This window comes from Amphiura filiformis, chromosome 8 (genome assembly GCF_039555335.1).
Source record: "Amphiura filiformis chromosome 8, Afil_fr2py, whole genome shotgun sequence".
Lineage (NCBI taxonomy): Eukaryota > Metazoa > Echinodermata > Ophiuroidea > Amphilepidida > Amphiuridae > Amphiura > Amphiura filiformis.
Genome location: NC_092635.1, coordinates 5,905,428 through 5,917,296, shown reverse-complemented (window position 1 = coordinate 5,917,296; position 11,869 = coordinate 5,905,428). Strand labels below are relative to the sequence as shown.

General features: G+C 38.0%; 1 protein-coding gene across 1 annotated transcript in view; it reads left to right on the top strand.

The window, feature by feature from the left end:
- Positions 1 to 282: 282 nt before the first annotated feature.
- The window catches only part of LOC140158543 (putative elongator complex protein 1), a 64,671-nt gene continuing 53,084 nt past the window's right edge, over positions 283 to 11,869 (top strand). Inside the window, exons 1-7 of the mRNA XM_072181665.1 lie at positions 283 to 477; positions 6,146 to 6,316; positions 8,965 to 9,120; positions 9,648 to 9,729; positions 10,453 to 10,533; positions 11,146 to 11,331; positions 11,736 to 11,826. Of these exons, the coding sequence (XP_072037766.1) occupies positions 6,164 to 6,316; positions 8,965 to 9,120; positions 9,648 to 9,729; positions 10,453 to 10,533; positions 11,146 to 11,331; positions 11,736 to 11,826 (749 nt within the window). The 5' untranslated portion in view covers positions 283 to 477; positions 6,146 to 6,163. The remainder of the gene's footprint in view (positions 478 to 6,145; positions 6,317 to 8,964; positions 9,121 to 9,647; positions 9,730 to 10,452; positions 10,534 to 11,145; positions 11,332 to 11,735; positions 11,827 to 11,869) is intronic.

Sequence of the window (11,869 nt, the reverse complement as noted above, 5' to 3'; positions counted from 1 at the left end):
TGATTTATGATATCTTCATAGGCCTATCACGTCCTGGCTATTGCATAATGTTAAATTATTTCAATCCAGAATCTTGATTTCAATTCCAACCCGGCAATTCAACTTCCTCATTGTACCCAATTTAAATCCAAACCATTTTTTAATATTCCAATTCGACTCAAATGCATTGAAATGAAAATCACCAAAATACGTTTTCATTGGCTGCAATCCTCGCGGTTCTGCCTTGCGAAAAGGAATATTAATCAGATCATAGTATGTTGTCAATGTCAGCCTCCACGCGCTACAATATATTATTAGACGTACACATGACTAATAGTATTTCATTAGTCTACAGGTGTTTTATAAGTTTAGCCGAAATGTATTTATTTTATTGGTGTTGTTAGAATTTTAGGTTATTGTAATTTGCAGGGATTTAACTGTAAAAAGGAAGCTTTAGCTGATCGATCTCGACTCCATTAGTCTGACTCTGGAGTGGAGGTAAGCTTAATTTTTTTAGGGGGTACTAGTAGTAGTCCGAATAATCAGACCCAGAACAAAATATTAATTTCTGACATGATCCTGTTCTGGGTCTGAACCAGACAGGGTCTAATTCGAAAAGGGGTATAATCCTTCTTGTCTTCCATGAGCAACCGCGTCATATCGGGTATAATCTTCCTTCCAGGAGCAACCACTGTGTATGATTGACGGGCTATTCCATTGCTCGTAATAGGGTAGTGTATTTTAGCGGGGCAATGCTGGATGGTGCACGCGCGGTTGCACGATGTACTAGTAGGCCTACAAGGTAGACTTTCGCCAAGACTTGGCACGTGGTTGTTGGTGTAGGGTGTGTAGGTGTGTGTGTTGGGGGGAGTGGGGGGTGTTGTCTGAGATGTTAGGGATTATTTAATAATAGTTTTTAATATTGGAAGAACGTTTTAAACTTTAATTTAAGGCATCATATACCTACGATTTTATACTATTTTAGATTTTCAATTAATAACAAAATAATAAAATAGCATTTAAAAATTATATTAATAGGCCTATTTAAACTATACAGGAGAGGGTTGTGTTTGGTGGCCATGGGAGTTCAAATATGTTATTTAGGTGGTCACTTTAAAAAATTAAAAAATAAATCTTTCTTAAACCAAATTTTCATGAAATTGAGGGCCATCAATAAACCAAAATGCACCCCGATTCTGTCGCACATCCCCGTAGTAGGCATACCCTCCTTTCCACCCCCCCCGCCCCCGTTGCCCTAAACTATACGTGTAGCCTATAATGTAACCGCCACGAGTATTTACCTGTAGGCAAGCTCACCCCTACAGTCGCAATAGTTCTAGCCCAGATAGCTTTTAACTCACACCTACTAATAACGTACTTTCATCAGGTGATGGCGCTATAAGGTTTACCACGGAAGCTGTTTGGTTTACCGTGGAAGAAGAGTATACCCTATATGTCTAATTCTGCATAAAACCGGGCAACGTTATTTCTATAGATCTGCTGCGCATTCAAATTGCATTGTATTGCATCGTAATTTCATTTGTGTCTACATGTACATGTATGCTAATTACACAACATGAACTCGCATGTTTTCAAGCAAATTCGCCGATAATAGGTGATCAAAAGCGATCGGAATGTTACAAAAGTACAGATCGCATTCAGCTTACTTCATATGAGATGATCTTTGGAAAAATATGGCATAATTTGTCTTGGTGTTTGCGGAATGCCATGCAGTAAAATATTAATACGTTGCGGCAATTCATGATTGACAACTAACAATCGGCGTGTCCTTCGTATCCTCCACTGTCAATTTCTTATCCACTCACTAATCCTCACAAAAGCTTTGTGTTGATTACGTAATGTGTGGAGGCAAATTGCAATAAGAACAATGAAATAATGAGTAGGGCGGGCTCCGAGGCGGGTTTCTTCTTCATCTTACGTAAGAGTATTGTTCTCCAAAAAAACCCGGAAGCTTGTCGTTTGGAGCTCTAGCTGAAATACAGCAAGATAATGTAAGATAGTAAATGTAAACCTGTATTTTAGCTAGAGTACATGTATCTCGAGCTAGTCTGAACTGTTTCCATATGAAATCTTGATGGCAAATTGGACAATAGAATCACATGGTTCTACGTGACAGCTTTTTTAATCCCTATTCATGTTACGTGAATCACGCTATTGTGGACCATCCTTCTGATACTTGAGTGTTTGGACATGCGGAACGGTCTTTTGTCTACCTCTCTGTTTGTAAACAAACCAGGAGGTCGAAATCGACATCCTCGCCGAATACGAAGTCACCGTAATAGTACGGCACTAGGGTACTAGTAGGTATGCTAGGTGAATTAAAATTTGCCATCAAACTGCATCATTTTACATATCAAATTAAAGCCCTTGAGTAAAGAAAGCCAAAACTGAAAACATTTTTGTCATTGCACTTTCCGTAACAAATTACATCTTGTTAAAGATTGACTTTCATCAAAAAGATTCTGCTAGCAAAATTCCCCAAAACGGCATTGAGGGGTGTTTCTAGATCTTAGTCTCATGTCGATAGCAGCTTTTTGAATGGAACTGCTATCAAAATCCCTCTAAAATTCCATGTGCGACTTGATTATCACCATAAAAAATCATATATTTGGGTCAAGTGAAGTATAGAAAACATATTTATGTAGGTTTCCTTCACCGACCTATCCTCGAAAAAAAAAAAAATTTCTATGTAAATATGCATTGTGTTTGGGCCCCGGTCTCGGCGAATTTCGCTGACCAGCAAATGTGTTAACTAAGGTTTGCCTGGGATACCTAGTACTAGTACACCTCTCGATAAATTTGTGTCTATTTTTGCATTTTTCTCAAAAACTAATAACACAGTGGTAACAAAAGTTATGTATATTGTCACGGAGGTATAAGTGCGTTAGTGTTATAGACCTGACGGGGAAGTCCTCTTTTGGTCTATACGCTAGCGCGCTCGCCTCTTAAACCCAGGCCAGGGTCGTGGGTTCGAGTCCCGGCAGGAAGTGGCTCTAGGAGGCGCAGGATATTTCTGTGAGGGGTTTGTGACATAAATGGTGGCAGCGGTGGTCCCTGGTGTTTCTTAACACCAGGGGGATCACCCATCGGAAAGGGTTAGGCGTTCATAAAAATGGTTGGCCGAGTATGCCTTGTATCAAAGACGACCAGTCTGGCCGAGTATGCCTTGTATCAAGGACGACCAGTTTAAACAGAGGAAGTAAGGCGCGAGGACGCGCCTTACGAGGAGGGGGAGCATGTCACGGAGGTATACATGTAAGTGCGTTAGTGTTATAGACCTGACGGGGAAGTCCTCTTTTGGTCTATACGCTTAGCGCTTCGCCTCTTAAACCCAGGGTCGTGGGTTCGAGTACCGGCAGGACCGGAAGTGGCTCTAGGAGGCGCAGGATATTTCCGTGAGGGGTTTGTGACAATATTATAGGGGCAAGGAATCCAATTACTACACTGGAATTTCAGTGACCCAGGATCCCAAGACAAGTGGTTTGTTATTTATGATAAAAAAATAAGGTACCGCTAGCATGTACCTCGTTTCCTATCATATATATATAATTGCAGAGATTTCTACGAATTCGTCCAAAGGTAACCAAAGGGTTGGGGATCGCATTTTTAACTATCACTAAATGTTTCGGAATTGAGGTCGGCTAAAAAGTAGACCATTTCGGGGACTGTAATTGGTGTAGATGTCACATTTTGAACAGTGAGCGGTAAGTGACCAATTTGGCGCTCAGCACTTGAAGTGTTAGGCCTTACTCAGAATACAGAGAATCCACTGTTGGAGCTTCTGCGCTCGGAAGCAAACTAAAATATTTTCTTGTTATAATAGTGGTGCATCATTTCTGCGCTCGAGCGCAGATAATCATAATCCACTATCGGAGTTGCTGCGCCCGGGTGCAGTTCTTTATAGGTAGCGGTGGATCATTACTGCGCTCGGGCGCAGAGAATCCACGGTCGGAGTTATTGTGCTTGGGCGCAGTTTCTAATATATAGCGGTGGATCATTGCTGCGCTCGGGCGCAGAGGATCTACTGTTGGAGCCTCTGCGCTGGGAAGCAAAATAACATATTTTCTTATCATAATAGCGGTGGATCAATTCTGTGCTCGAGCGCAGAGAATCTGTTTTGCTCAATTTCAAGGCATTTTTTCCTGGATCCATGTCATCCTACCATTTCTTGGCCATCACAAACTTAATTATCGGTATCTTGAAACATGCGGTCTACGAATGCCGATGGGCGTGCACATGGAAACATTACTTATATACGGCCCTTACATTTTATTGGGCAATATCAAAGACCCTAGCTAAGAGATCTACCATTGTGCACTATTAATGATCGTGTGTACAATGTACAGGGTCTTTGATGCGGGATATACGACCTCAGAGTTACCTGCATGACTTTGGCGGCCTATTTTGAAACAGTCATGCCATGGTTGCACAGGCAGGCACTTCTTTTGAAAGTCCTAAACAAGGTAGAGTAATCGCTGATAGGATATATGCAGCTTATAGAACACATATAATCTCTATTAAAAATTGCTATACAACTGCTTATCCTAAAAGAAGAGCAGTAGAGAATGACAGTCTCTGATACCCATTAATCGGTCACAGGTCAAGTCCTTGAATAAAACTTTAAATTCAGGTCTTACAACAATGTATTGTTACAGTTTTGTTTAACCTTTTCTAGACTATGATATTCATATTGTACTTTGTAGGCAAAATAAAAATGAAACCAAGGTCATCGGAAACAGATAATATCTGTACAAATTAAAATTAAAAGTTAGTTTGGGAAAAAATAAAGAAACACATGAAAATTTTAAAAAATGATGAAATAATCACAAACAAAAACCTACCTGCTTCACATTAGAGTTGGGCGACTATGTCGCCAATAGTCGTTAGTCGCGACTATTACTGATAGTCGCGACTACGACTATTGAAAACCAAAAGTCGACTAATGCAAGTATATTTTTGTGTTAAAAAAATTACTTTAAAAGTGCCAGTTATTCGCACCAAAACCAACCAAATACTAACATATAAACTGCGAAAATGTTAGTCATTGACTTACAAATAGTAACACTATACCAACAAGTAATCATGAAGTCCATAAATCATCATTAAATTGGTGTTATTGACTTGTTGTCGAACTACTTTCCCACAAGATAAAAGCCGTCAAAAAACTCAAATTACTTAGAACTGTCGAACATCTCATTATGATTATAATTTATGCAGCGATAACAGGTGTAGCAGCGTCATAGCGTGCATGTACAGACCCAGGTTGGGTGTTTGTACCAACTACTGAAGGTATGAGATTATTTTAAGAAAAGAAACAGCAAGAACTTCCGAGAAGTTTTTTCTAAAAGGGAAAATTTAGGAAAATATTATTAGATTAGAAGTACTTTTCTCGTCATTTCAAAAAGCTATGCTTATTGTGGTAAAAGAATATTTAGAAAGCAACAGGAAAATAAACAAATTAGCTGACAAACAGTCGTAATGTTGCAATGCCACCCCTGTAGCGACAAATGCAGTAGTCTAGATGAGGTCAGGCGACGTAGGTCGGAGGTGAAAGTTAATCGTACATGCACGATGCAACACGTTCATGAGTATACCATGGAAAATATGCACTGCCGTACCGGTATGTTTACATATTTTCATGCACAGCAAAACATGGAAACGAACAAAGATCGCTATTGGAATATTGAAGGTTTGAGAAATTATATGAAGTTTCTTGTGCTGTTGCTGGAAAGTGGCAAGTGAATTTAATTGAACAGAAAAGTCAGGCCTATATTACAGCATTTTACAGTCAAATATTTGCATCGCAAACGTGCGATACAGTGTAGCAATTTGTATCGCAACAGTGCTGGTTTGTGTAGCAAACTGTGATGCGATGCCGGCAATCATGGGTCCTGTAATCATGCATTACAAATACTAAATTGCCACCAATCTTTCACCCGATTTTTCAGTCCAATTTTAACCACAGATAGTCGCGACTATAGTCGTAGTCGCGACTATTTGCTGTCGACTAGGAAAAAAGTGAAAGTCGCCCAACTCTACTTCACATCGGTCATTAGTATTTAGAATTTTCAGAAAAATGCTAAAGTCTGAAATGTTCTTGTGTAAGAAATTCTTACGATTTTGTGTGTCCGTCCTCTCTTTACAGATAAAGGTAAACATCAAAATGCGTAATCTTGAGCTAGTTCAATGTCATCGCATCCAGGGCATCCCAGAACTCAAACATACCTCTTGCATCAGTGTAGACTGTGACACAGGGCGAGTCTATCTGGCAACTGATGATGGCAGTGTTGTATGTCTGGACCCTCAAGCTCAGCAGGTAAGATCATTCAGTCAGTGATGCCAACGCCGTGCCTTAGGCGCACAATTGGGCTACTTGGCAATCACTTGATGCTACTCAAAAAAGCATGCCGCTACTTGCCTAAAATTGGGCTACTTTTGCCAGTGCCAGGCCGTGGCCATTTATTGATCGGTTAGTAACTTCCCTGTAAGTACTGGAAGTTTTAACGTCAAGTGCTTTTCCGCCCAATTGGGTGATTTGCGTTCTAAATTAGGGTAATTCCGCCCAAATATCTTTTTTTTGGAAGCTTAAAAATTGGGCTACTTGAGAATCCTTTACAGCGGTCTGGCGAGTCATTGCGCCGCGCCTTGGCGCTGAAAAGTTTTGGCAACACTGCATTCAGTACCTTTGGGAACTGATGATGGCAGTGTGTATAACTTGTGTATTCCACCAAGTCGTACATACATGTAAGATAGGTATTTAGCTGTGAATAAATTACTTGCTCAAATTGATATTGTAATGTTAAATCTGATTTATGTACTTTTTTGAAAAGGGAGACAGATGATGTTCAGTATTTTCTTTTGAATTGCACTGAAGGAGTTCCTGTGTAGAATCAAGTTCAGGCTTAACTTTTGGGAAACTCAAGATGAGAGATATTATTTTGGGCGTTGTAGAATTTTGAGAGTTCAAAACTGAATTTTGATACTTCATGCAAAGTATTATATTTATAATTATACTGAGTCTTGTTAATAGGATTTTTGAAATCTTGTCGAGAAACACACAAGTTTATTTTTTTACAAATATTAATAGCATTCAAGAAACATATATGGACTTTTATATTGCATTCTTATTGTATTTTATGTAAGCTTTGACAGCACCTTCTGGTTTGGTGAAATATTTAAGGAAAAACTTGGATACCTCATGGTTAGTCCTCAACCTTCCTCTGACACTGGAGTGAAAGATTACTGTTGTGGTGAATGGAAATGTTTTAAACAGAATTTGAAGCAGCTTCTTAATCTTTTGATGAAAAAGTTCAAACTGCTGAAGAAAATGTTACTAAAATTCTTTGCGTTAAGGGGTGGGGTATGAACGTTTGGACAGTATTTATTGCGGGACATTAGAGCACATCAGACATGTCGAATTGCATTCTAAATCTGAAGAATGTCCTTCTGATATCAAATAATTTAGATTTTTGAAATTGCAATGTAATACACATTTTATGGCAAATGATTAAAAATTGATATTTTGATATTTAACAGTACTCAAGCAAACTTTATAAATATGATGATTTATACTTAAAGTGTATGTAGGTGGGATGAAAAGCCGACGATCAATAGAAAATTTTGACCTTTCGTATTGAAGGTATGGATTTTTTTCCCCAAAAAAAAAAAAAAAAAAATAGGTCTTTTTGGAAAAAATCCATATCTTCAATATGAAAGGTCAAAATTTTCATTTGATCGTCGGCTTTTCCTCCCAGCTACATACACTTTAAGAATATGTCATTAGATTTATAAAATTTACATCGAGGACTGTTATATATCAAAAATGTGAAAAATATCAAATTTTAATAATTTGTCTTAAAATTTGTATTATATCGTGAATTTCAAAAAATGAAAATTATTTGATATCAGAAAGACATTCTTCGTATTCAGAATGCAATTTGATATGTCTGATGTGCTCTCATGTCCCACAAAATATACTGTCGGAACGCTCAAAACGCTCATTCCAGATCCCTTAAGCCGAAAAGAATGACCAAAAACTGTTATTTCCCCGTATGCTACAATGCAAAAATTCACCAAACTCAGGAGTAAGAGTGAAAGGTAGTGAAAAAGTCTGGATGTGTGACCAAGGGAATAGTGTAGGGCTTCCTCAAGTCACTGAAGTCAGTAGGTGCTCCAGTGGATGTATTAAATGGTGCATTGAGTCTGTTGTTTATAACCGTGATCAAAGGCAACACATTTGTACATGTACATGCGTGAAATTACTACATCAGCGTACTCATGTCAGTACCCCAAGGAAGCCAAATGCACTGTAATAGTAGCTGTGTCAACTCAATTCCATCAAATATATTTTGTCATAGAAAATGTTTTATATAAATAAGGACAAAAAAAAAAAAGGTTTGTCTCAAAGCTTGCGCACGTTTGTAAAATCCCACGATTTGACAAAAAACAAATGCAGAAATTTTTTTTATTTCAAAAAAAAAAAATTTTAGTTTTTTCTAGAAAAAAATCGGCGAAAATCAGACTTTTTTCTCAAAATACCATGAAAAAAAGTCGGGAAAAAAAAAAAAAAAAAAAAATTGCATTTCGCATTTGTTTTTAAATTTCTCGTGAGCTTTGAGACAAACCTTTTTTTTTTGGCCTATGATTACCTGCTAACAGGGCTGTCAACTCTCACGCATTGGCCGTGAGTCTCACGCATTGGGTCACTTTCTCACGATCTCACGCCAAGGTAGTATAATCTCATGCCTAGGTAGTAAATCTCACGCAAAAAGCTGGAAAGTTAGTAAAATCTCACACATCATCATGAATTCACATTCTCGAGCGCCGAGGCTCAAATAATCATGGTTCAAAATGAACATTGGAGTCGGCAAATCTCGGTACGCCTTTGTCTCACGCCAAGCAATTCCAAAAAGTTGACAGCCCTGCCTGCTAATACATATTTTCTTTTTCTCTTAACATACCCAGGTACAATGGCATATATCATTGGTTGAGCAAGGCTACCTAACAGTAGGAGATAGCACAGGTCATATCATAGATATTCAGCATTTGCCGGATCAGATGTCTGTTTGCATGGCAACAAGCAATGGAGATGTATTGCTGTATAACACCGTTGTATTTGAGGTAAGTGGGAAAATTATGATTATGCCGCATGTCATCAATTTAACCCCACTACCGGCCTAATTATCTGCCTGTAAGAACTATTTTGATTGGTTAAAAGAGGACTATATAATATCATGAATATTAGCCAATCAGAGACAATATGAATTAGTCATTAGGGCTGAAGGGGATTAACTTTAAAATTGCTAAGAAATCTAAAAGTTCTATTTTGATTGGTTACTCAGAATATTAGATCATGTAATTAACCAGGGGTTACTGTGAGAACAGCAGCAGTGCCCATTGGGTTAATCCGTCTTCTCTCCTAGTTCTGATTTGTGTCGGGTTTTGTGCCAACCAAGAAATTAAAGAAAGGAATGAAGCTTTTATGGTACTGAGATGTTGATGCATCTAATGCACTCCCCCTTCAGGCTTTAGACACATCAACATCTCAGTAGTATGCGTGCATTATTTTGTACAATTTCACTCCCAACAAGTGATACATATTTATTAACCTATAATTATTCTTGTGCATTGTTGCTGTTATTTTATAGCTGGAATGTGTTGGTAGTGTTGCCAGTGGCCTTACCAGTATGACATGGAGTCCTGACCAGGAGTTGGTTGTCCTCACAACAGGTGACTACATTTTAGTGTTTTGATTTTTTTGTATTAAAATGAATGGATTTGAAAAGAAAAGGGACATTAACAATGATCAGTCTCGCTTTCTCTGTTGATGTCTTTATGTGTTTGTCTAGGAATTGTTCAGTGCGAAGCGGCCTGTAACAGGCCCTCTCTGGCATTAGAAAATCCACCAGTTGCTATGCGATGCGCGCTCGAAGCATGCTTCTCTACGCTATGCTTTGCAGCCGTTTATACTTTGTGCGCACCCCCTCCTGGAAGGAAGAACCAGTTTTACATTGTCTCTGTACAAGGGGAAGAATAGGACATTTTAAACATTATATTACAATATCTGTGTCTCTCTCTACATGCATCTCATTGTCTCTTACTCCTTGCCTGTCCTTGCTTTGTATTACATGCTTGCTTCCATGTCTAATGCTTACTCTCACAATCAAACATTTGCTTTCACATTCTGCTTCTCTTTCTCTCTCTCTCCTCACTTGGATGTATGTCTATGTGTGTTTCCATGGGTGTCTTTAGTTTAAGTTTTGGCTTATATCAAACCTTGGAATCTCCTTGATAGAAACCATACCTTACCTCTTGGGTGTCATCTGTCCTTGTCTCAATAATTTGAGTCCAAACACGTCTAGGTCACACTCCCCACTGACCTGCCTTAATATTATGAAGTTTTGTTGTATTTTACATACAACCATATCATTATTTATCTGTTTTCTTCTTCAGGTGCTGACACAATCATTTTAATGACCAAGGAATTTGATCCTGTCATTGAGACCACCATGAATCCTGAAGAGTTTGGTGAACGTAAGTTGTTAGGTTTCTCACCATTTCTAATCAAAAAAGTTGATAAAATCATGTGAGTAGAAAATATAATTATGCCATGAGTTGATATTTTAAGTCATTATGATTAGGAAAATCTGAGACAAAAATACATTATGTTTGTTGCTTTGGTCCAGGTAAAACAGAATTGAATAAAATAAAATTGAGCTGAACCAAAAGTTCTATGATGTCTGCTTGGATTCTCACAAATCTGCTAAGCTTAAGGAGAATCTGTGCAAGAATTAATTTTTAGGATTTTACCAACTTTCTAGTCCTGATGAATAGTTTAAGGCATAATCAGTTATTATGTGGAGTGCAATGGACGTATGTGATTGCTCTCTACAAATGTTTCATGTGTGTCTTCAAACTTCATTAAGTGGGTGGTTGATGAGGCCTATATATGTAGGTTTGGTTGATGAGGCCTATATATGTAGGTTAAAAATGGTTGTGCAGTGTTCTGTAAAGAAATAAAATGATGCAAGTATTTATATCTGTCATTTCAACTACAACAAAATCTTCTAGTTATTAACCTCAAATTGAACACCAACATTTATTGATGTAATCAATACACATACTCTATCCATTTATCAAATCCAGAAAAGCCTATCACTGTTGGCTGGGGGAAGAAGGAAACTCAATTCCATGGGTCAGAGGGCAAACAAGCGGCAACAAAGAAAGCTGAAGAGGTCAAGCCAGCACTGCCTTGGGATGACCTCAAGGTCAGGGTCAGCTGGAGGGGTGATGGTCAGTACTTTGTGGTCAGTGCTGTCAATCAACAAAGTGGTAAGAGTATAAATCCTTTTTTTTTTGGACCACCCATACATAAGAACTAAATTATTACTTTGCATTGAAAGTTTACAAACAGTTGTCAAACACCTTTGACTTTAGTTTAAATGTATTGGAAGGTGGACAGTGCTTCAAATATAAATGAGAGAATTTTTCAAATTTGGGTTAAAAATACACAGTTTCAAGAATATTTTTGTAAACAGATTAGAACACTTGTTTCCTAGAAAGTTTTTTGTCTCGATAAATGCAGAATGTGACTTTAAAGTGTGTGAAATATGTCAAACACACTTGACAAAATTAGCATTGGTATATGGTTGTCACCAGTCTTCTAAGCTATTACAGTTAATTAGACATGTAAGAAAGAATTTCTATCAATGACTTCTTTATTTAATGTTTCATAGGTGCTCGTAAATTAAGGACATGGAACAGAGAATGTGTTTTACAGTTTACAAGTGAAGATGTGAATGGTCTGGAACAAGCTCTCTGTTGGAAGTAAGTAGATTATGTTGGAAGAGTGGGTAAACCTGTCAGAGGT